The 26,534-nt window shown below is 39.6% G+C and overlaps 1 protein-coding gene across 2 annotated transcripts in view; it reads right to left on the reverse strand.

Annotated features, from left to right (window-relative positions):
* KCNAB1 (potassium voltage-gated channel subfamily A regulatory beta subunit 1) overlaps positions 1 to 26,534 on the reverse strand; it is a 445,278-nt gene that overhangs the window by 284,254 nt on the left and 134,490 nt on the right. Inside the window, exon 1 of one of the 2 annotated variants that reach the window (XM_005896621.2) lies at positions 9,580 to 10,455. The exons of the other annotated variant lie outside the window; for it this stretch is intronic. Coding sequence (XP_005896683.1) covers positions 9,580 to 9,800 — 221 coding nt within the window. The 5' untranslated portion in view covers positions 9,801 to 10,455. Of the gene's footprint in view, positions 1 to 9,579; positions 10,456 to 26,534 lie in introns of those variants that run through there. 2 annotated transcript variants of the gene reach the window in all.

Consider the following 26,534-nt stretch of genomic DNA (forward strand, 5'->3'; position numbering starts at 1 on the left):
GCTCCCTTTTCTTATATAAGAGCTCTGTCAAAGCAGATGGGCCTTCCAATAGATAACAAACTCATCATGGAGAACACTATGCTTGGAATTTCCTGCGGTTAAGTCCCTTCAGGGATATTGTCTTGGAGGATGTTAATTACTAATACAGAAAACTTTTTCTGCTAATAAAGCTAGTCACGCACAGTTGCTTTTACATTAAAACCTGCTAGATTAAAAGAATCTCTATAAGAGCATATCAAAAGGCAAATAAATCATATTGCAAGCTGTTAGTTTTTCTATCTAGATACTCAAATGCTATTGAAACTTACATGTCAGAATTAACCTTTTTCATATTTCTTTAACCCAAGAGATTTCAACTGTCACCATTAAAACCTTTAGAGCATATTATCTCATAAGAGTTGCTACATATCAGCAGAGGGATCCTCCATTATTCAAATAAATGGGTCAGAACATTTAAAAATGTTTCCGAGCAATTTTTTCAAAGATTGGCTCAAAATGTTAAAATGTATTGTTTTCTTCTAAAACAGTAAGCATAACAATGGAATGCAGACAAGGGGACAGAGCATGTTTCTGTTATTAGGTAATCTTATGATTCTGTACTAAAAAGTCTAGAGCTACACTTGGAATTGTATCCAGCTCTGGATGGATAGAGGCTTTAGGTGAGAGTCATAATTGCAGCTGGGAATCAGAAAATGAAGTATAGGAGGAGGAACCATCCTAGAAATTTGAAGGCTGAGTCCTAGTAATGGTTTTCAAGTACCAGAGGACTTATGAAGCAGATACTTATAGCTGTCTCAAGACCCGGGTTCAATCCCTGGGTTGGGAAGATGCCCTGGAGAAGGGAATGGCTACCCACTCCAGAATTCTTCCCTGGAGAATTTCATGACAGAGAAGCCTGGTAGGCCACAGTCCACGGGGTTGCAAAGAGTCAGACACGACTGAATAACTAACACTTTCATTTTCCTTTCAATTGAGGACAAACCAAGAAGCTTCCAATGCAGCTTGAAAGGAGCTGAATTGATCACAAGGAGGAATTTTCTCATGGTGAAGTATCTTTTTGACTTGGATCATTTAGCAGCAGAACAGTCAGGCCAGGAGAGCAGGTGCTGGGACCAGAATGGGAAAGACTCTCCTCCCCAGATATCAACAGGAGGTTGGGAGCCTCCGGCACGACATGGTGCTCCCCATCTTGCCTCACTGCTGTGCCCCTGCTTTCTTGCCTCTCAATTTTCTATTACCATTTGCAGCCTGACTTTTGACTATTAGGGTCCAGACGACAGACAAGAATTCTAAGAGCCTTCACTTTATTGCTTCCTCGAGGATTTCAGAGCTTACTGAATGATTCTAATTCATAGAAAAATGAGCCAAAATTTTTTTTTCTTGACTGCTGTGAAAGGAGATTACACAATATTTCTTCAGGGGCCTTTACAAGTAGTTGCTGCACAGTGCAAATTGGAAAAACAGGATAGATTTCTCATGAGAGCTGGACCAGATGGCCTGTGTGAGGACTCTCAGAGTCCTCCCTAGTTGTCGATTCCAAGAAAAAAAAAATCACTGCTGGGCTTCTGTTTTGGTTTCCAATCTGAGTAACTGAAAATCAACCTGCAAGGGTTTTTTTTAAATGCATTTTGATTCTAAGTCTCAGGAGCAAGTTTTCAAAGTAATCTCAAAGCATGGAGGAGAGTGAAGTATGTTCAGTGCTGAATGCCCTAAGGAGCATTTCATATCCAGGATTGACATGTATTCCTGTCCTATCACCTGTGCCCAAGGGTTTGTAGATTTCTTTCTGAGACACCAGTTATTTAGAAACTGTAATACCAAGCACACTGTCATCTGAAAGTTAATTTATGTTCAGCTTCAGAATTAGTATAAGTAGAGAGCTGCCCCGGGGGCACTTTGGGGTCCTCACAACTCTGCAGGAGACGAAGGAAGCTGGTCTGGCTCTTCGAATGCACAGCAGGGCTTTCCTTCTTCTAGAGATAAAAGCTTGAACTGCAGACTATGCACATGTATAGAAAGGAATTGTCCCTTCTAGAAGTGTTTCATGCTCTGTGCTTCTTTCCTGTGTTAAAAAATGGGGCATGATCAAGCAGCTACCATGTAGAAGCTAACAGAGCATAAGGAATCCTGCTCTTGGAGCCAGGACCTGAGTTTGACCTTGACCCTTTCATCAGCTCCTTGAGTAACTGTGATCAAGGAACTGGTCATTCTGCATAAAATGATGTGACCGAACTAGACGGAGTCTGAAGTTTCCTCAGTGACAACAACCACTGCTAATTCATTTATTTCTGTGATTATATAGGATTAAAAATTCTCAGTATTGAAGTGGAAATTTGAAAGACTTTTTTTGGCCTTAATCCTTCAGTCTCTATCACTCTTATCTTCTAATTCTGAAAAGAGTGGAAAACTGGTCACAGAAATATTTTTAAGCACACAACATAATTAAAATTGCAGCATCAAATTATTTTTTATTATTTCTGATGACTCCCAAAATGGCTTTGAAATTCTTATAAGGAAATGGATGGATCAATACATGTGAATTCAGTTCTTCGCATAAACTGGTATTCTCTTTTTTTCAAAACAAAAGTTGTGAAACATACTCAAAGAAACCAGGAGTCCTATACTTTGATCAATTCACTGGACCCAAGTCTCATCTGTTCATGAATTCATATAGTAATGACAAACTATGCTTTTGATGAAATTAATTTAAAAAATCAAAGTGAAACTTATGAATCTGATTTCCCTTTTCAATGTAATGGAATTTTTTCTCCTCCTTCTCTCAGAACATTTCTCAAATTACCACAAGTGCAAATGTTTACAGAAATTTTTTAAAAAAAGAATTTCTATAATGAGTGCACGTCCAAAGAGGGTCACTGAATGGATTTAGGATTAAGGGCTCCAAATATAGTAAGCCAACTGAAGATCTCAGCTAGAAAACAAGTTCTTTCTGGAAATACTTGTGCATGTGTGTACACACACACACACACACACACAGATCGTGCACACATACATTTCCAGAGCTGCAGACCTGGAACTACGTTTGCCTACCAGTTGCAGGAGGCTCCCTCCCCTCCTACCATTTTCTCACCATCCCATGGATGCCAGACTTCTAGCTGATGACTTGCAGAGGTGGAATAAACTCTATGAGACTGAATCAGCAACCAACTTTTAGGAAGGTTTCTCCACCTCCCCCATTTTCATCATTTTGCTTTGAGGAAGAGAGGAAAGCCCACACCCATGGGTATAAGTGCAAATGACAATGGCATTCTTTACCCGCTCTCCCCCAAAATGGCATTTTAAATATCCAAGCTGCTCTCTTCTCTGGACTAAAATCAAATATCTCTATTTGAAACAGCCACAGAGCTGGCACTTCTCCCCTTCCTCCTCTTCAGCCCACCTATTTCCTCCCACTTTTCCCCATACGGAAGCTCACAAGCATACACACACACTCACACACACTCAGTGCTTTTTACGTAATCAGCTGACAAGATTGATCTTTCACTTCAATTGCTTTGATTCAAAATCTGCCCACCATTCGTGGGAGGTAAAGAACTGTGGATGAGATGTGTGCTTTAATAAAGAGGCTAGAGGAGGAAGGGCCTGAGAAAGGCATCTGGTCCGAGCCTTTTTTATGTAGTCTTATTTTTATAGGAAAATAGAAAGTGCCTTGAAATTCAACATAAATTCTCTTGTTTCAAACTTACAACTGTTAGATTTTTTTTTTTTTTTTTTGGAACAGCTGCCAGATTAATTTCTTCTTAATAGAACTTTGTAACCAGACACCTTGTTCAAAAATCTGAAATGATTCTTCACTGCTGATGTTCCCCTTACATCCAACTCCTCTTTGCCTCTACAGGATGCCCTCTCACCACTTCCCTGTATGAACTCTCTGCCCCACTCCATTATTTCTCAGGACTCCACGCACAGCCTTTGGGACAGGCTGCTCCTCTGCTGCAGTCTATAAGATCTCATCCTCCTTTCTGCTCATCTTGGTATTTCTCCTTTCTCAACATCAAGCTTCCCTGATCTTTCTCATGAAACCTCTCCCTAACTCCTACAGCCCCTAATGAATGATGGCTCCTCAAACTATAGCAACAATTATTCTTTGTATCACTTAACATGTGCAGCCTTTTCATGCAGGTATCTAGCCACATTGGGCCTCCCAGGTGATGTAGTGGTAAAGAATCTGCCAGCCAATGCAGGAGACACAGGTCCAATCCCTGGGTTGGGAAGATCCCCTGGAGGAGGAAATGCAACGCACTCCAGTATTCTTGCCTGGGAAATCCCAAAGACAGAGGAGCCTGGCAGGCTACAATCAATGGGGTCACAGAGAATTGGACATGACTGAGTACACACACCACACCACCATACTAAACTGGAAATACTCAAGAGAGGACCCTCAGTCTGTATCCCCAGCATTTTACACAGTATCCTGCATGTGTGGTCATTCATTTTCCAAGCATTTATTGAGCAGTTATTATGTGCCAGGTGCCAGGTTAGACTCTGGGGTTATAGAGATGAGCCAGAGTCAAACCTCAAGCTGTTTACAGACTAATGGGGAAGATACAGATGCAAATGGATAATAGCAACACTACATGATCAATAATTCCCATAACAGAAATAAGAATCAGATGCAGTGGACGCACTAAAGAACAAGTATTTAGTGCTGTACGGGGTGCAGCCAGGCAAGGTTTCACAAAGAAGGTTAGGCTAGAGTTGGGTCTTAGAGGATGCATGGTAGCTTGCCTAACTGTCTAAAGGAGGTAGGAGAATCCCAGGGGTAGAAGGACTAGCATGGAAAATGATACAGAGGCATAAAAAACCAAGAAGATCCAGGGTACTATAAGGAATGGCTGTCTCGAGTAGGTACTTCTGATAAAACCAAGTTGTCAGAGATAAGAACAGAGTAGTGACTGTAAAGCATGCTGAATGCCAGACCATGAAGGATCTCAGGTACCATGCTAGGTAGCTGGGATTTTATCCCTTGAGCTACAGAATGGCAATGAAGAAATTTGGGAATAATTCTCTAATCTGAAGTTATCTATGATGACAATAACCCAATTGTCCTTCACTCAATGAATGGTTAAAAAAATCATGAAACATCCTTACCATGAGCTACTACTCAGTAAGAAGGAATGAACTATTGATACACACAATCTGGATGAGTCTCAAGAGAGTTATGCAGAATGGAAAAAGCCAATGCCAAAATATTACAAACTGTATGATCCCATTTATATAATGTTCTTGAAACAACAAATTATAGAGGATCAGCGACTAGTGGATGCTAAGGATTAAGGACTGCCAAAGAGGATGGATGTGACTGTAAAGGGGTAGTATGAGGGAGCCTTGTGGTGATGAAGCAATTTTAATGCTTCATTGTGGTGGCAGTTATACAAACTTCTACATGTGGTTAATTGCACAGACATAGAAATACACACACATGAATACCTGATAACCAGTAAAATCTGAACAAATTCTGTGGATTGCAGTAATGTCAATCTACTAGTTTTGATGCTGTGCTATAGTTATACAAGATGTTCTCAATGGAGAAAAATCATTTAGTTACATAAAAATTCCCTGTACTTTTTTTGTGAATTTCTGTGATCTATAATTATTTGAATTAAAAAATTTAATAATGACAAAAAAAAAAGGTAAAATGGATTGACTCCAAAAAAGGAGAAGTTTTATAGTGGAATTAAAGATTATTGCTCAGACAATTTCCTTCTTGTAAATAATTCTCTTAAGAATTTCAAAGCATGTTTTATGCAACTATATAACACAAAGTTATATTGGTACAAATGTATATGTTACAAATAATACTTTTTTCATGAAATTGGGTTCATTGACATTCAATTTGTTCTGGAACTAAAGTAAAAATTTTGGAATAGAGGAGTAGCTTATCAGCACAAATGTGCTCAAATATGAATAACAAAAGCTCTGAGATCACGTCAATCACTAGTAGCTGGATCATTCTAAAAAAAAAATCTTAAAAAAAACACCTAATAAATCAATTAAACAAAAGCAACCAAAAAAAGCTGGCTTAATTCCTTTTCTGAGTGATTTGCCTTTCTTAGGATAAAAGGTTGATGTATGTATCTACCTCTATGTGATACCCATCACATGTATATATATCATGTAAACATCTATCATGTATACCTGCAGAGTGTATATCAAACTCTAACAGTGTGATGAACTCTAATATTAAAAATATATGCAAAACTAAGATAAAGGACCTCTTATGTATTAATAAGGCACAAGTATAAAAACTATAAGAAACACAATAGTCCTGTATTATCTACACACAAGATAGTTCCCAAGATAAATGTTAGATGGAATTTTGTTCTCTTGGACTTACAGTGACATTTGAATAGCAGATTGCTCTGGTGGATTTTTTTTCTCACCATCAGCCTTGAAACAATAGTTAATTTTATGCAAGATTCTTGCACAGTGCTGATGTGAAGGTAAAAGTGGCTTTGAGTATTCTTGCAAAATTCAGATGCTTCATACAAGTGTATATTAATTCTTTCTAAAATCCCAAGTTCATGAGTTCCTGATTAATGTCAGGTTGGCAATGTCAGGATGGAAATTATAAGCTATGAGTTTTGCTTTAAAAGTCATAAGGTATTAAATGAGTAGAAATCTTCTACTCAGGGTTGTAAGTAGGTCCTCAATGGCCAGGTAGCCCCCTACAGCAAGGCTGGAACCTGAAAGAAGTCCCTGGGATGGCAAATAGATGGCAGATATGGGCACAATGACTTGTGCCCCAAGATGCAACCATAACTGAGATGGTAACCTCAAAATGGACCAATAGGTTGGTTGAGGTCTGACTATGAACCCCAAAAATATGGCCTTCATAAAAACATCTTATAGTATAAAATTATTATGTATTTGTGAGTTTGCTTATTCATGGTCTGTTTTCGTATGAATGCGAACCCCAAACCTTATCTGGTTTCTACACATTTGCGTACCCATTTCTAATAGGGTTCTTGCCACAGAACAGGTGCTCAGTAAATATTTGTTGATTAAATGGGTATCTCTTCATTCCATAACATTTTTTTGACAATTACTGAGTGGTAAGCACTTTAAAAATTCTGACCAATGCTATGAACCCTCTCCTCAAAAATATACACAAAGACAATATTTTTACTTTCTATAGGATTCATGGATCCCAGTTAAGTTGTGCCAATGGAAATCATTTTCAAGGATGAGAATATTATTATAAACACAATTAACCACTGATTTTCCATTCTAGTGCCTTCAGGCATTCTCCTGATTGTTTACCCAAGCCAATTACCTCCCCAAGTCTATGGCATTATTTTTTAAATTTTTTGCTACATTATTAGTAATAAATACTTTTTGCATGCACAATATATTTTAGTGACATCAATGCCAAAAAATATAACTAATAGAATATTTCTATCATTTTTATAAAGTATATTATAGTCTCTTTCCCTCCTACTTCTGTCCCTCCCTACTTCTGTCTTTCTCTTCTTTCTTTCTCCAACCCTAAGAAAGTCTTAGTGTACATTTGGCATAATCTCCTGATCTCTTTCCTGAAAGGTCACTCTAAGTAGAATTTGAAAGACAAAGGAGTTAAGTCACACTCACACACACACAAAACCACCTGCCTGTCATAGATGGAACAATTCAGAATAAGAGGGGGAGTAGAAACCAGGTAATGTCCAGTCACCATAAACAGCAAATACTTCAAGTTGTCCTGAAGACTGCAGATGGCTAGCTTTTTGTCAGGAAAGAGCTGTCCTTAGTTGGTAGTAATGAAAGATGCCCAAGTGAATCTTATACACTGAGCTTCTGGTGTGTATTATCATTCAAACTGAGCTGAGCTACATTACCAGAAAAAACCATAATGGCAATCTCCTGCTTTCGTAAGAGGAAAGTCTTCCAATACACTAATTCACAAGCAACTATGAAACTCTGCCACAAGAAATGAAGGGTGTTACTATTTATCCCTTCTGGCTTACAAAAAGAGAGCTCAAGGTGCTGCTGAAGGCCACGGTTCAAATTACCTCTGCAGTCTGCTTTAACCCTGAGTGTACCATTCCCAGGGGCCCTGCCCAAGAAGGCAGCAACTCCTCTCCATCTCCATCAGAGCTGCTGAAGTGCACCCGGAGCAGTATCGTGGCCACGGGGCAGAGGCTGGGTGTGTGCCACAGAAGCAGCAATAGAAAATGCCAGTGCACTCAAGACTGCAGTCCTAGTTACCAACCTGTCATGGGGTCCCATTCTCCACCCTGGAAATATCAAGAAAAGCAGAGGTCCTCACACCAGTGATACTTCAAGGAGTTGTCTGGAGTTAGGCTGCTTGCACTGTACCGCAGTTGGGGCAAAGCGCTTTAGCTATAAATTTTCAGTCAGTCTACCCCATCAAATTCAAGGCTTTATTTCTTAATGGCTCAAAAATATACCAAAACAACAAGGCTTGCTGTTTTTTCAATGAGATTCCCTGTTAACTCTGCAAAGAAACTTTTTTTCAAGGACAACTTTTATAGAAATTGGTTTGAATGCTTATTTCAGAATCCCCACAAGGAAAACCTAGTCTTAAGTGTTCACGGGAGTTATTTTAATTGCATTAAGTTCCTTTCATCCTAAAACCTGGTTCCTAACAAAGATGAAGGAAAGTTAAATATAAATAATGGACAAAGTTGTATCAGCAAACTAGAATCACCAAAGCCTTTGGAAAACGCATCATAAGCTCTTCTCTACGTCTGCAAAGACTTTCAGAGACAAAAACCACAGGAGTTTTAAAGAAAGAAAGTCAGAAAGATTCGGCACAAAACAAATGCAATGAGGAGGCAAGAGTCACAGAATTGAATAATGAAATTTTCTACTTTTCAAATTTCAGTCATTCCCTATTAAAGAGAGCATCAACTATTACCAGGAAGATTTCCAGCTCTGGAAAGCAGCATAGAGGGAAGGGGAGATTAAAAATTTATGAAGAAATCAGTAATATTACAACAATTGACTTTTTCTCTATATTTCATAAGGTCTGCACTGTATTTCAAGAATAATTTGGGTTCAAGTATGTCAGTGTTCAAACTAACTTACCAGTATAGGTGTTTCTTCCCTGTAACAGAACTTCCTTAAAAGACTGCCCAGCATTTGTCAACTTGAGCTTTCAAAAGATAAATAAGAACACAGTACTAGATGGAAAACTATTTTTAATAGTATAATCACAGAAACTACAGTCTGTACCATAAAATAGGACAGGCACATTTGCTCTTGAAAAGCTACTCTAATCTCAATACCAGTTTTCAGCTGCTGTGTTATTCTCTGAAGACGAAATTCATACAGCTCTTAAGGTGTTCATAACACTTTAGAATATACAAAATGGGCCACAGTTTTTAAATCCTATACATAATACAACACCACACAACCACCTTGGGTTTTCCACTTTCCTAAGGAAAGGCACGTTTCCTATTTTAAAGACACCTGAAAATTCTAAATTAAGCAGCCCACCAATAAGTCAGTCACATTTCAAAACCGCTGAATTGTCTCCACTACACCTGTAATACAACACAGAAACCCGGGGCAGAGGGAATCTTAGCAATACGTCCATACCTATATTTCATGCCAGTCTGCTTTGCAGTGGACTCTTTGAGAGAGATGTGATGCTGAGGGGTGAAGGTCCCTAGGCTGCGAGCAATGATAGCAACCGTGCGGAATTTGGCCCGGGCTGCGTTCACCACATTGGGGGCGGTGGAGCTCTGCTTGCTCAGAAGTCTGTCCTCACCATTCCGACTCTTCAAATTATGCTCGGTGCAGGCTATGGAGACTTGCATTGCTTCCCCGGGCACCGCGCGGTCCCTCTCAGAACCCCAGAATACAGGCAGTCAGGAGAGATCGAGCAGTTGGGAGGGTCTGCTCGTCTTTTAACCCCTCCTTGCTCCCTCTTCCTCGGAATGCCGGCAGAGGAGTCCTCGCGGCTGACTTCAGAGTCCGGGAAAGTGGCAGGAGTGGCTGCGGTGCAGGACAGAGTCCCAGACACCAACAGAAGTAAACAGCCAGCCCTTAAGTTGTCACAGCAGCTGGAGCGCGGATCAGGCTCGCAAATCTTCCCAGGCAGTAATCTCGCTTGATTAAACAGCCAAATCCATGTAGTCGGGAGGCTTGGGCAGACGCCTGGAGCTAAGCATTCGTGCTGACTGCACGCAGCCCTGGCAGAGGCCCGTCCGCCGTGTCTGAATGCGGGTTCGCCTCTGGGCGATGGCTCAAATCCACGCAGGCATACCGCAAGATGCGCCGCTAGCACCCTCTGGACCAAAGGCAGGATGCTCTACTGGCGCGTGGAGCATCCCAAGAAGCAGCTAATGGCAAGCCGCTCCCCAGGGACCGGTGCTCTCCATCCACTCAGGCTGTCAGCTCCCTCCCTGGCCCACTCCGGGAGGTCCTAGGAGCTCCTCAAGACCCCTCCCCATTCATTTTCAGGCAAAAGCCTGGGTCATTGAATCCGTACCCACACGGTTTGCGGCTGCATGGAGGAGCAGGAAGGTCCCTTTAAAGAGCTCCTTGCCTTTGTGTGCGAGGGGAAAGCAAGAATCACTTTCACCAGACTCTTGCTGTAATAGAAGCTGGAGGGCTGCTTTTCAAGAGGGACTCTGCCCAGACTCAGACCAAATTCTGCTGCAGCACAACAGTTGGAATGGGGGAAGGAAGGATGGGGGTGCTTATGCCAGAGAACATGCCAGTGAATTAACACGTGAATACTCTGTGACTGGTTTGTTACAACACAGCTTGAAATCCCTGTTATTAGCCTTACCAGCATTTATTTCACATTTGCATATTACTTACTTCTTAAGCAAATTAGTTTGAAGTTTACTGAAAAGACAGTGCAGACTTTTCAGTCAAGTAACCTAACTTGCTGCAAAATCTATTCTGGCTCACAAAGGAGGGTGAAGGATGGGAGAGGAGGCAGCAATTTAGTGCACCCAGAAGGGGGCTGCACTAGCTAAGCAGAAGGTCCAAGTCACCACCCAGAAAGGTCCAGGGCATGTGACTGGGACTATGACCAGCTGGTGAGGACAAGCATTATCTCCAGGTCAAGGGTAGGCAGCAAGGCATCTCCTGTCTTCTCTGAATGTTCCTATGAGGCAGAAATATTGCCTGGTTCAATATCAGATTCAAAGCAACTCCTCAGTAAATGTGATTGAACCAAACCAAGCAGCAGGGGGCTAATAATTTATCTGTTTGAAATGCACGGCAGTCAGAGCTTTTTTTTAGATAGATATGCTTGCAATAAAACTGTGGGGCTTCCCTGGTGGTCCAGTGGTTAAGAACCCGCCTACCAATGCAGGGGACAAGGGTTAGATCTCTGATTCTGGAAGACCCCACATGCAGGGGAGCAAAAAGTCCCTGCACCAGAACTACTGAGCCCGCGTGCTGTGTAACACCTGAAGTCCAAGTGCTCTAAAGCTTGTGTCTGCAACGAGAAGACTTGCAATGAGAAGCCCGTGTACTGCAACAAAGGCCCAGTGCAACCAAAAATAAAATTTTTTTTAATTAAAATTTTTTAAGTTTTAAAATTAAAACTGCACCTTCTGCAAAATCAGCTCTCTAAAGGTGGTTCCCAACAGAAACTGCTGTCAAGAAAAAAGGAAGTGTTTAAATCAATGATATTTGTAAGCACCATCTCCATATTAGGCATTAGAAAGAAATGTGGAGAAAAAAATGAAGCACTATCCTTCTCAAGGAACTGGCAACCTGGATGGGAAGAATAAGGCAATAACCCTTAAAGAGATTAATTAAAAAAGTTTGAAAGAGTGGTACGGACAGCAAGTACACTAGAGTTAAGCAGGAGAGTGATTATAGGAGGCTAGAGAAAGTTTTTCATTTTGATTTATCCTGTACATTTGTAGTGAATCCCTATTATGCACCTGATTGTTTGTTGCTGGGATACAAAGATAGCCTAGATGCAGGCTAGACCTCCAGAAGCCCAGGCAGCCCTCAAAGACTACAGAACTTTGCCTGGGACATGAATTTGATTAGCTGGAGAGGAATAAGTCTGTCTTCCCAGAGACTGGCTGGGGTGAGGAGAACATACACTCTGGCTGTGTCAATGTGACATATATATATATATATATATATATATATATATATATATATATATAATTTCTGACTACTTCTCCCCAAATTAAGTTGTATGAATGAAATTTTCAAATCGAATACATACCTATTTTGAATTTCATTCCAGAGATGAATCATAATGAATCAAATCATAACATTTTATAACCTGCATATAAGGTTTAAATGACAAGGTGGAATCTCATCCTCTACCCTCCATGCTCTTCCCCCTCCTTATTTAACAAAATAAATATAGTGCCTACCGTTTAGTGGTTGGGAAGTGACTTTAGGAAGAGGTAAGTATTGTGGAAAGGGACAAATGAACCTAGGCTGCCTTCTTTTTACCCTCAGCTGCAGGGAAGTAGCTCCTGAAGCAAAATTTTGTTCCCTGGAATAAATAACAATGGGCAGAGAGGAAGCAGATCATTAGAACTTTTCTTTTTTTCACAGTAAGCTGGCTCATCGGGAATAACCAATGTGAATCAGGAAAAGAGTCAAAGTGAGAAGAGGAAGCAGTAGGAGGAATCAGAAAGAACAGCTCAGAAAAGGAGGGAGAGGCAGAATAAAGCAGCCTGGGAAGCAAGACAGAGGAACATGGTGATCACCACAGAGGGATCAGGAGCCAGTGGCTCCAGCTTGGGCACAGGCTGAGGGGGAAAAGGTATGGAAAGGCAGCTCAGGACTGAGGTAAGAGAGCTGCCCATTCTTACGGAGGAGGGACAGTGTGTTAGGGTGTGTGAGGTCTGGACACTGTTAACTGAGTGGCTTTCAGGTTTGCCAAGAACTAGCAGAGCAACGCCTGAAAGCATAACCAAAACCAGAACAGGGACTAGGTTATCAGAATAAAACATGCAAGGCAGAGAGAGCACTTATGAGTCACTTATTTATCCCCCAGAGGACAAAGCAAGGCGCCTTGTTCAGAGCAGGCCTTCCATAAATATTAATAATCGAGAGAAGATGATAAGGAAGCTAAGTGAGAAAGAAGGGAAGAAAGGAGAAAGAGAGGGTTATGGGGAAAATGCCAAAATTTTCTATAAACTTGAATCCTTAAAAAAAAAGAAAGAAAGAGAAAGCCCTGCATATTCTAGTTTTACACAGCCTGCTCACTTGAAAGGCACCAATAACTGCCCCACATTCATGTCTGCACCTCTTGTGTGTAGACAACTGTCCGCCTTTAGTACCTGCCTCAAAGAGAATCAAAGGACCAAGGCCAGAGGAATGCTCACACTGCAAGCCTCTTTCTGGTTGCCTGCAGTGAGCCTTTCCAGATCTAATGCTACATGGACTTTCTGGCAGCCAGCCAGCAGCCTGGTGACATACCCCTAGCTGTGCTCACCCTTCCCAGCATTAGTGGAGCAGTTGGTCTCAGAGGCCCGGAAATTAGATAATGGTTGCTGGGAGAATGCTCTTTCCTCATAAGTCTGTGCTAATGGGTCACATGCTAATTAAGCTGGGAAAATTAGATTTCAAATGTATACCTTTCCATGTCACACAATCAGATCACAGGACTCTCACTATTATTATTTAAGGTTCAAATAAGACACACAAATGGTGATGTAGATATATATGTAGCTATAGATGTATCTATTGCTATGAGTCGAATTGGGTCCCCCCACCCAAACTCATATGTTAAAGTCCTAACCCCAAATAAGTACCTCAGAATGTGACTATATTAGAGATTGGTTCTTTAGAGAAGCAACTGAGGTAAAATGAGGTCATGAGGGTGGGCCCTAATCCAATCTGACTGGTGTTCTTATAAGAAAAGGAGATCAAGACACACACAGAGAGAAGATTATGTGAAGACACAGAGAGAAAGAATCCACCTGCAAGTCAAATAGAGAGGCCTCAGAAACCTGCCCTGCTGATACTTTGACCTTGGACTTCTAGCCTCTAGAATTGTGAAAAAATAGATTTCTGTTGTTTCAGTCACCCAATCTATGGTATTTTGTTATGGCAGTCCTAACAAACTGTAGTTGTTAATATTGTTTTTATTTTAATTTTTATATTATTGGTCAAGATAAACTATTGGAATTCTCTGAAGAAATGCTCCTAAAAGTCATTAAAAGACCATGATGGATATCATTATCATGCCACTCCACAATTCTAAGCAAATATACAAATGTACTCCAAGGAAGAACTCCAAATTTATTCCTTTCCACCAAGTCATGAAGCCTCTGCATGGTGCCTCTTGATACAAAGAGGTAGTGGTCTTCAAGACACTTTTAGTACTTGTTCTTAATGATCTCCTTATTTGGTGAACTCACCCTATTAAGACTTTGCTTTATTTTGAGCATTTGTAATCAATAACCTCAGAAATGTCATGAGGCAATGGAGAGAAGCCTGCATTGGCAGGCCTAGCCCTGGTTGCAAACCCAGCTCTGTCACTTTGCCTGTGACTTTGGATGTCTTTATCACTTTCTATTCTTTCTTTCTGTTTCTGTTCTTTCACCTGAAATAGAAGAGGGATGTGCATCTACTTCCAAGACCCTCTCTTGTGCTATAAGATTCCATGAGGTTCTTTTACAGAGAGATGTGAAGGTTGCAAAATTACATAGAGTCAAATTATCACTTATTCTGCAATTTTGCCTGGGTCTTAGCTGGTCTGTATTCATTACCTGATATTTGGGATTCTATACTGTTTATGTCAAAGGGTCACTGGGTCATGGTGAGAGAACTGGTTGGGAAGAGACCACAGGCTGCTTAACTCACATCCTATCTTCTCATGCTCATGCATAGCGTCTTTCTGGTAACATGGAAGGACTCTAGGATATGGGGTCAGTTGGAGCTGGGTGTGAATCCCAGCTCCACTGTGACCCTTCTTTCTCATATGTCACTGAGTGGGACTTTTAACTTCCCCATGTCTCTATACTTATAGAAAACTAGATGCCCAAACATGCCTCTTCGAATGACTGTGGGAATGGCATGAAACAGTGCTTGAACCACAGCAGACACTTGATATCTCAGTATCCATCTCAATTTATTAATAGCAAGGTTATTGGGAAGTCATTAATCTCCTCATAAACAAGCTTACCCAGAGACCTCAGCAGTCACCAATATCAGTGACACTCACACAGCACTTCCTATGTCCCAGGAACTCTTACGAACACTTCAGATATATTAGTTTACTCAATCCTCACATAATCCCAAAGGGAGATGCCATGTCATCAACTCCAATCTACAGGTGACAAAATGGAAGACACAGAGAAGTTAAACAACTTGCCTAAGCTGACACAAGCTAAAAACTGAGATCTGGGATTTACCTCGGGGTACCTGCCTCCAGAGACTTGGCTCTTAACCACTGTGCATACTACTCCTCACTGCAAGGACTTCCTGTGAGACAGGATTGAAATAGTGCCATTTTATGACTATAATTTGAAGGAAGTCCTAGTCTTATTATGAGTGAGGGAAAGAAATTCAATATTGAAAGTCTAAAAATTTCAGAACAGTTAAATAAGCCATGCCTGGTAGCTTTTGAGTATACTGTTTAATCAACCTTTCCAAATACTTCATAATACATTATTCTTATTATGCAAGCAAAACACTTTTTCCCAATTACCTGGCAAATTTTTGATTGATTCGATTTCCCACAGATAAAGTCAGAGCCAAATGCCTTGTGCTCAGTCTGCTTAGAACTTATGCTTTATATTCCATTGGAAACCACAGCCCACAGGATCCAGGAAACATTTAAGTATGCAGCCAGGCAAAACTGGATTCATTCAAAACAGAAAAGAATCTGCTAATATGTGAAGAATCTTAAACATGCAAATGTACAGATGGCAAGCCACTTTATGTGCCTATTATTTGTGATTAAAAGAGGAATTGTTAGGATGTAAGTTTCCTATTTATCGGAAATACTTAACACGTGGGTTTGAAGAACAAATTATTACATTCTGACAAGTTGAACCAGCCATGAAAATTAGCATGGGCCCACATTTGCATAGGCACAGGTTTTAGAATAATAAGTAAAATTGAAAGGACAAACTGAAAACACTCAAGGCTATGCTAAATAGAAGAAACTTCCAGATGTCTACTCTTCCGCTTCCCTGGAAGAAAAGTTTCAACAAAGAACCCCTACTAGGACCCCTATAAGCGTTCTCAAACCCCCAGCCACAAGTTCAAAACCAAATATAATTAAAGGATAGTTAAGGTTTTCAGTGAACACAAACTATACCTTCAGCCATTGATAAATATTTCCTTAATCTGAAACTTCTGACACAACAGATGTATCAGCAATATCTTTCATATTTATCACTTTATTTGAGGCAAGGTGCCATAGTGCTATAGAAAGCAGGTGTGGAAGAAATTCACCATTCAGATTATTTTGCTTAGCCTTCTTCATGGAAAGTAATTTTTTATAAGCTTTGTCTGGAACATGGATATAGATCTGGGAGGAAATAGGGACAGAGGTCTGTTTATATTTTTTTTAACAAATGTCATGAATTCTTCCTAAATTATAGCCATTAGTATAATGTCTCCCATTGCCTTATAATACAACAAACTGGTTGGAAATATTTGCCATGTCTTTAGATAAAAGATTTTCCTAAAGAGCTTAACACAGAGAGAATTTGTTTTCAAAGATAATTAGAATTATTATACTTCATCCAATTTAAGATACCATTAACCACAAGATACATCATTACCTTGTACACCACTAAAATAGAAATTGTGGCCAATTATAACACAATGCTTTTTCATCCCTCAGATTTTACATTTTAAATTTATCAAAGAGTCTTTTTACACTTAGACTTTTCTGCCCAAAATTTCATTCTTGTACATACATACCTATAAAAGAAAATGTAAAGGGAATAAACTATTTAAAGTATTCCCAAAATGTGTTCACATTCAGAGTTTGATGCTTCTGAATGTTTAACTCAGAGTCATCAACGTCCACATCGCTCCATACAGTCATCCTTTGTGTTGGTAATGCAGGAACTTAAAAAAGAAAAAACAACATTCTCAACTATAGTCTCTGGGAGTTTATTCTGAGCTGTTGACATCTACTCTGAAAGTTGCAGCACACATTTATACGTATGGACAGCCACATCGTGATGGTCACATGAAAGTGAAAGTCGCTCAGTCATGTCCGACTCTTTGCCACCCCATGGACTGTACAGTCCAATGAATCCTCCAGGCCAGAATACTGGAGTTGGGGAGCCTTTCCCTTCTCCAGGGGAACTTCTCAACCCAGGGATCAAACCCCAAACCCCAGTCACCCACATTGCAGGTGGATTCTTTACCAGCTGAGCCATGAGGGAAGCTCAAGAATACTGGAGTGGGTAGCCTATCCCTTCTCCAGTGGATCTTCCTGACCCAAGAATCAAACTGGGGTCTCCTGCATTGCAGGCAGATTCTTTATCAACTGAGCTAACACATAGCCAGGAACAATTAGAGACCAAATCACTATTTCAGCAAAAGAAAAGTATGTGCTTCAAAGAACTGGTGGTTTCTAAGATAGTATATTAGAATATATATAGAAGTTATAGATAGATTATAAATGGATAGTATATTAGAAAATACTATAGTTCTATACAGTCAGCAAAAACAAGACCGGGAGCTGACTGTGGCTCAGATCATGAACTCCTTATTGCAAAATTCAGACTTAAATTGAAGAAAGTAGGGAAAACCACTAGACCATTCAGGTATGACCTAAATCAAATCCCTTATGATTATACAGTGGAAGTGAGAAATAGATTTAAGGGACTAGATCTGATAGATAGAGTGCCTGATGAACTATGGATGGAGGTTCGTGTCATTGTACAGGAGACAGCGATCAAGACCATCCCCATGGAAAAGAAATGCAAAAAAGCAAAATGGCTGTCTGGGGAGGCCTTACAAATAGCTGTGAAAAGAAGAGAAGTGAAAAGAAGGAGGAAAGGAAAGAGATAAGCATCTGAATGCAGAGTTCCAAAGAACAGCAAGGAGAGATAAGAAAGCCTTCCTCAGCGATCAATGCAAAGAAATAGAGGAAAACAACAGAATGGGAAAGACTAGAGATCTCTTTAAGAAAATTAGAGATACCAAGGGAACATTTCATACAAAGATGGGCTTGATAAAGGACAGAAATGGTATGGACCTAATAGAAGCAGAAGATATTAAGAAGAGGTGGCAGGAATACACAGAAGAACTGTACAAAAAAGATCTTCACGACCCAGATAATCATGATGGTGTGATCACTCACCTAGAGCCAGACATCATGGAATATGAAGTCAAGTGGGCCTTAGAAAGCATCACTATGAACAAAGCTAGTGGAGGTGCTGGAATTCCAGTTGAGCTCTTTCAAATCCTGAAAGATGATGCTGTGAAAGTGCTGCACTCAATATGCCAGCAAATTTGGAAAACTCAGCAGTGGACACAGGACTGGAAAAGGTCAGTTTTCATTCCAATCCCAAAGAAAGGCAATGCCAAAGAATGCTCAAACTACCACACAATTGCACTCATCTCACACACTAGCAAAGTAATGCTCAAAAGTCTCCAAGCCAGGCTTCAGCAATATGTGAACAGTGAACTTCCTGATGTTCAAGCTGGATTTAGAAAAGTCAGAGGAACCAGAGACCAAATTGTCAACATCTGCTGGATCATCGAAAAAGCAAGAGAGTTCCAGAAAAACATCTATTTCTGCTTTATTGACTATGCCAAAGCCTTTGACTGTGTGGATCACAATAAACTGTGGAAAATTCTGAAAAAGATGGGAATACCAGACCACCTGATCTGCCTCTTGAGAAACCTATATGCAGGTCAGGAAACAACAGTTAGAACTGGACATGGAACAACAGACTGGTTCCAAATAGGAAAAGGAGTACATCAAGGCTGTATATTGTCACCCTGCTTATTTAACTTATATGCAGAGTACATCATGAGAAACACTGGGCTGGAAGAAGCACAAGCTGGATTCAAGATTGCCGGGAGAAATATCAATAACCTCAGATATGCAGATGACACCACCCTTATGGCAGAAAGTAAAGATGAACTAAAAAGCCTCTTGATGAAAGTGAAAGAGGAGAGTGAAAAAGTTGGCTTAAAACTCAACATTCAGAAAACTAAGGTCATGGCATCTGGTCCCATCACTTCATGGGAAATAGATGGTGAAACAGTGGAAACAGTGGCAGACTTTATTTTGGGGGGCTCCAAAATCACTGCAGATAGTGATTGCAGCCACGAAATTAAAAGACGCTTGCTCCTGGGAAGGAAAGTTATGACCAACCTCGATAGCATATTCAAAAGCAGAGACATTACTTTGCCAACAAAGGTACGTCTAGTCAAGGCTATGGTTTTTCCTGTGGTCATTGTATGGATGTGAGAGTTGGACTGTGAAGAAGGCTGAGAGCCGAAGAATTGATGCTTTTGAACTGTAGTGTTGGAGAAGACTCTTGCGAGTCCCTTGGACTGCAAGGAGATCCAACCAGTCCATTCTGAAGGAGATCAGCCCTGGGATTTCTTTGGAAGGAATGATGCTAAAGCTGAAACTCCAGTACTTTGGCCACCTGATGCGAAGAGTTGACTCATTGGAAAAGACTCTGATGCTGGGAGGGATTGGCGGCAGGAGGAGAAGGCTGGATGACATCGCTGACTCGACAGATTTGAGTTTGAGTGAACTCCGGGAGTTGGTGATGGACAGGGAGGCCTGGCATTCTGCAATTCATGGGGTCGTAAAGAGTCAGACATGACTGAGAGACTGAACTGAACTGAACTGAAGGTAGTATATTATAAACTTCTACTTTATGGCAACTTAAATCTAAAATACTGTAGAAGGAAGGGAGAGAAAAATTTTTGAGCACCCTCTATGTGCCAGGTATTGTGCCAAAGCCTTCTACAGCCATTATCTCATTCCAGAAGAAAGAAAGAAGGAAAGCTAGCCTTTATTAAAAGTTATTGAGTTCTCAACTAATTATTCTATAGGTGGATTTACAAAAGCATTCATCATCAGTCTTGCAAAACTGAGAAGTGAGTCAAACTCCAAAAGGGCTTACCATATAAATCACCCATGCCCAATGGGGCTGAAAAAATAACCAACCTAAAGGTCCTTCCAAAAATATGTAATGGGTAAAAATCCCCTTGCTTCAGTTCAAATTTGTTGGTCTTCTTAGGGTGAGAAAAGCCATTATTACACAAGTCACTCTACAGCATAGTATCTAAAACATTTTTATAAAAAGATGTATTTCCTCACTTCTCTAGTCAGTTCATTTTCAAAGGGAAGGTGTTGTAAAAGAGCAGATCTAAGATCCTATGGGATTCTTTCTCATTTAAATCTTTCCCTGTGGCAGATCACAGGAAGTTCTTGTAGGAGACACTTCAAGCTTTCCTCACATTTAAATGAAACTCATTTTGGACTAAATAAACATCAAGTTCTCACCTTATGCGTCAACAAGGGCTGTACTGTCTGAAGTTTTTATAATTTACATGCATTACTCTTGTAAACAAAATAAAATTTAAAGTTTAATCTATTTTATCTATTATAAGCTTATCACAAATTCAACTAAGAGGAAACAGGGAGACATGGAGACAAGAAGGGAAAAAAAATGTCATGCATTTATCCAGACTTCCAGTTTTTAACATTTTGTCAATATCTCCTTGGTTATCGAGTTTTTTCTTTTCCATGCATAGTTCTGTGATGGTTGTTACTGATGTTGCTGTCCTTGTTGTACAAAGTTAAATACTGTTCAAGGTATGTATCACTTACTTAATACTATCTCTTGGCATTTGTTGTTCATTTGGGGTTTTTTCCCCCATTTTTGGACATTATCTATCCTTAAGTGGCTTATTTGTCATCACCATGCATTGACCACCACATCAACATACATTTTCCATTGTTTAGTTGACAAGTTCTATGAGGCAAAGAAGCAGAGGACTCAGCCCCTCCCCTCAAGGCTCCTCTTCCTGGCTGGGGCGTGTGCAGACATTCAGTGATAATTACTGTCTATTGTATACGTCAGGACAAGTGGTATAGTCATAACACACTCTAGAGGAAGAGGGAAAGGTCATTGGGAGTTGCAGTTACAGTTGCAGTTACAAAAATCATGGTGTACATTAAGTACAGAGAAGCTCCCAGGCAAGGAAGGAGAGTAGGGGAGAGAGGAAGTAGCCTTAGCAAAGATGAGGAGGTGGAGAAGCTTATCAGGAAATAACAAGTAATAATGTTAGATAGAATCTTGTTGAAAAAGGGATTTACAGAAGAAATTATGTAAAAAAAATTACATAAATCAGTTGAAGTCTGTTGAGAAAAGCCTGGAATAAAAGTCTGGGTGAAGACTCCACCCTCAGGGCAGTTGGAAGAGGTTGAAGGTAGAAAGTTCATCAGGGATTCTGATCTAGGGTGTAAAGAGTATTTTTGGAAGACCCATCTGGAAGCCAATAGAATGGCCTGGAATTGTAAAAGACTCAGTACAGGAAGACCAGTAGGAGACCGCTGAATCAGCCAGCCATGAGGTAAAACTTGCTGATGTAAGAATGATACTTCCCACTGTTTGTTCTAATAGATGGGAAAATGTTCACAATGCACTGTGAGCTGGAAAAAAACAGTTTACAAAATCATATGCACAGTATGAGCCTATTTTGACAGAAGCAAAAATTATCTATCTCTGCAGAGAAATAAAAATATATGCCCAAATATATTTCTTATATTGGATATATTTGATATACCCAAATATTATCAGTAGTTGCCTACTGATAATAGGTAGGGATAATGATAATGGGTGGTGGAACTATGGGTGATTTTTATTTTCTTTATTTTAATAGTATATTATTTTCTGCTATGGGTACATATTACTTTTGTATTATGGATCAAAAATGTGGTACCCAGAGAAAAGAAATGATGCTTGAAGCATGAGGAGCCCATAGGCATACTTATCAGGAAGAAAAGACCAATGACTTTTTAATATTTTATTTCACAGCACCCAGTACTGTGGGATTGGAGAAGGAAATGGCAACCCACTCCAGTTTTCTTGCCTGGAGAATCCCCATGGACAGCGGAGCTGACGGGCTACAGTCCATGGGGTCACAAAGAGTCAGACACGACTGAGTGTCTTAAGCACAGTACTGTCGGATAAATGTCACCAAGCCAAGTCAGCTTAATTTTTAACACACAAGTATCTGGGAGCAGATTATCTTGGATGTGACCATTAAGCTTTGCTGACTGTTTGTTTCTCTGTAGACCTGATATGGATTCCTGCTGGGGAGGCAGGCGAGAAGTGGTCTGATCCACTAAGGACAGCAATAGTTAAACATGGACTATTACAGGGACTTTTGATAAGACTGACTACAAATTTTCCCAAATAAGCCTGGCTGATCCTCCTGGGAACTGGGCTCTACTAAAGGGAAGGGAACCTATGCAAAAAATATGGGGTTCCCTTGTGGCTCAGCTGGTAAAGAATCAGCCTGCAATGTGGGAGACCTGGGTTTGATCCCTGGGTTGGGAAGATCCCCTGGAGAAGGGAAAGGCTACCCACTCCAGTATTCTGGCCTGGAGAAGTCCATGGACTGTATAGTCCATGGGGTCGCAAAGAGTCAGACACAACTGATTCAAGTCCACAGTTAATCAAATTAAGGCAAACTGAGCTCCTTAGGAGAAAAGGACATGTCTCAATCATCCTATCATACAGCTATGCAGAGAGGTGCTTTACTAATTTCCCCTGACTGAATAGATGGACTTATACCAACCCCTGAAGTAGTGCCAGAACCAGGTGGAAATTTGCTATATAGAAATCAAACCTCTATGTTGAAACTTCTAAGACATCTTTAATAACTGTGGTTTGTCCCCAGTATTCTGTATTCACCCTTCTCCATACATTTTACTTATTTTTTTACATACTTCCTTTGTGATGGAATGAAATAGGGGAGGAATGTAACATGGTATTTCTGTGGAGATGTTAGAAATATTGACAAATTAGTCAAAATGAGGGGACAGAGAAAGGAAAAAAAATAGCTAAAAATCAAATGTAGAGATTGATTTGGGAAAGAGACACAAAGCTTGAGTATAATCTGTTGAATGAATCCATAGGGAGGTGGTTGGTCAGGTTTGGGAAAAGGTTACTACGTTAGTTTCCTAGGACTGCCATCAAAAATTATTACAAACTTGATGGCTTAAGACAACAAATATTTATTCACTTACAATTCTGGAGGCCAGAAGTCTGAAATCAAGGTGTCAGTAGGGCTACACTCTAGGGGACAATTCAGTCTTTGCATTTTCCAGCATCCCTTGTGACTATATCCCTCCAGTCTCTGAATCCACCTTCAAATGGCCTTCTCCATGTGTCTGTGTCTTTTCCTCTTCTGTCTCTCGTAAGGACACTTGGCACTGAGTCTAGAGTCCTCCTAGGTAATACAGGGTGATCTCACTCCAAGATCTTTAACTTCATTACATCTATAAAGATTTTTTTTTCCAAATAAGGTCATATTCATAGGTCTCAGGGATTAGGACATGGACATATCTTTTGGGGGCCTCCCATTAAACTGACTATGGTCAGCTTGGGAAAGGCATGGGTTAAATGGGAGAAAGATAGGAAAAAGATTGGGAGAGAAGAAGGCAGTGGACTTGGTTTCCAATCTGACAAGAAGGCAAAACTGAAAATACAACAAAACAGCCCAAGACTGTATGGGGATATAAACCCATTCAGAATATGGGTTTGAGCAGCTCTTATCGGAGAGTGGTTTATATAATAAGGTGAGAAGAGAGAAGCAAGAAAGTTTTCCTGGATCAAAGAAGGAAGGTTGGTCTGCCCAGGCTCCACACAGAAGCTCTTTGCCCAGGAAGAACAGAACCAGCTTAGGCATAGAGATCACACATAAAGAATCCATATGAAAAGGTCATCAGTCATCACATTCATGTTGAGAATGGAATGGCCCACTAAACAGAAGCCCTCTCTGGAAGAGGAACTGGCCTGAGAAAGGGGCAGGAGTGAAATAATGGTGCATGGACTACTTGGGAGGTAGAAACAGCAATAACACAAGTCAGACGGGAATGAAACAAGTGAGATGGAAGCTATGAGGCATACAAGCTATGGAGGAACTAGCAGTGAGTATGTTAGTCACTCAGTCGTGTCTGACTCTTTGCAACCTGATGGTTGGGACCCACCAGGCTCCTCCGTCTATGGGACTCTCCAGACAAGAATACTGGAGTGGGTTGCCATTCCCTTCTCCAGGGGATCTTCCCAACCCAGGGATCGAATCTGGATCTCCCACATTGCGGGCAGACTCTTTACCATCTGAGTCACTAGAGAAGACTGTGATAAAACCCCAAGAAATGGTTGGCTTGTTGATATCATTATTACCATATTCCTGATCAACAGTAACCCCAAGGTTTATTGTTCATCTTTCTTTTGGGTAAAAACTTGAACTATCATGTTAGCAGAGATGTTAGAATCTAGTAGTCATATAGCATTATGTGATCCAGGACTAGAGAATCTCAAATTTAACTGGAACTTGAATTCCAGACTCAGTTATATGAAAAGAGACTTTCAGTCATACGACTCAGTATGAGACCAACGATCCAGGAATGACATTAAATCCATAAGGACTGAACACTCCTCATTAAAAATGAAACTGTGGAAACTCGACAATTTAAGACAGATACTCAGGAGACTGATTCAGCAGAATGATTACTGAGGCCAAAGTAGACCAGTCTCTAAAATGGAAGGATAGTTCTGAAAATATTAAACCATAATTTATTTACAGGGAATGAAAGGAATTTGGACATAATATTAAAAGATATAATATTGTATAAACCAATAATTTTAACACCACTTTGTTGCGATTATAAACTATACATGTATATAATGTACTAGATATTTTATACGATTAGTAGTATAATGTATATGTAACAATACAAAAGGTGGGGAATGAATGGAACATGAATCTCTACTGAAGCAAAATTTCTATGTTTTAACAGAACGAAGTTAATTTTACTGTGGAGTAGATTGTGAAAAGTTAAAGTACATATTGTAATCATTATAGCAATCAGTAAGAAATAACTAAAAAAAATCATTTTAAAAAATCAACAAAGGAATTGAAACATTCATTTAACAGAAAGGAAGGCAAAAAACAAAAAAGTAAGCACTAGAAGTACAAAATGAATTTAATGAGGTCACAGAATGTAAGATCAATATACCAGAATCTATTATATATTTACATACTAGCAATGAACAATTTAAGAAAACAAATTTATTTGCCAGATCAAAGAGATAAAAAACTTAGAAATAAATTTAGCAAAATAAATTCAAGTCATATACTGAATACTACAAATATTGCTGAGAAATTAAATATTTAACTAATGTTCATGTTCACACATTGAAATAGTCAATACTAAGGACAAGTTGTCAAGATGGCAACTCTCCCCAAACTGAAATTCAATACAATCCCTATCAAGCTCAGCAGATCTTTATAAAAAATGACAAGCTTATTCTAAAATTTATGTGGAAATGCAGAACTCTTAAATAGCCAAAATATTTTGAGTAAGAAGAACCAGAGGACTTACACTCTCTGATTTCAAAACTTACTATAAAGCTACAGTAATCAAAAGAGTGGTGTTGGTGAAGGATATGCATATAGATTAATGGAAAAGACTCAGAGTTCACAAATAAGTTTTTACATTTATGGCCAATTGGTTTTTAGCAATTGTGTCCATACAATTCAACTGGGAAAGTATAGTCTTTTCAAAGAATGGTGCTAGTATGATTGGATATTCACATGCAAAAAACAAAAAAGAACTCGGACACTTGCCTCACATCCTATACAAAACTCAACTGCAAATGGATCATAGACCTAAATTTGAGAGGTAAAACTAAATTATCTGTAAGGAAACAGGAGAAATCTCTGTGAACTTGGGTTTGACAAGGATATGATGCCAAAAGCACAGTTCATGAAAAGGAAAAAATATAAATAGGACTTCCTAAAATTGAGAATCATTTTACTTAAGAACATATCATTAAGTAATGTAAAAACAAGCCATAGACTGGTTTAAGATTTTGCAAATCAAATATTTGGTAAAGGATTTGTATCTAGAAAAATAACACAAATAACAATTTAAAAAGATTTACAACCCAATCTTTTTAAATGAGTGAAAGATCTTAATAAACATGGTACCAAATGAAATATAGTAGGCATATGAATGGCTAACAAGCACATGGAAAGAAGTCAACCTCATTAGTAACTAAGGAAATGCACACACACACACACACACACACAACTCAACATACTCCTACACGACAACTAAAACGGCTATATTTTTTAAGCCATATAATACCAAGAGTTAGTGATTATGTGGATAAACTGGAATGCTCTAGTGAGAATGTCAAATAGTACAGCCACTATGAAAAACAGTTTGGTAGTCTCCTAAAAAGTTAAGCACAAATTTACCATATAACCAAGGAATTCTACTTCCAGGTATGAAAACATATGGCCTTATAAAGATGTGTCCATGAATGTTCATAACAACACTATTCATAATAATTAAAACTAGAAAATTA

This window comes from Bos mutus, chromosome 1 (genome assembly GCF_027580195.1).
Source record: "Bos mutus isolate GX-2022 chromosome 1, NWIPB_WYAK_1.1, whole genome shotgun sequence".
Taxonomy (NCBI): Eukaryota; Metazoa; Chordata; class Mammalia; order Artiodactyla; family Bovidae; genus Bos; species Bos mutus.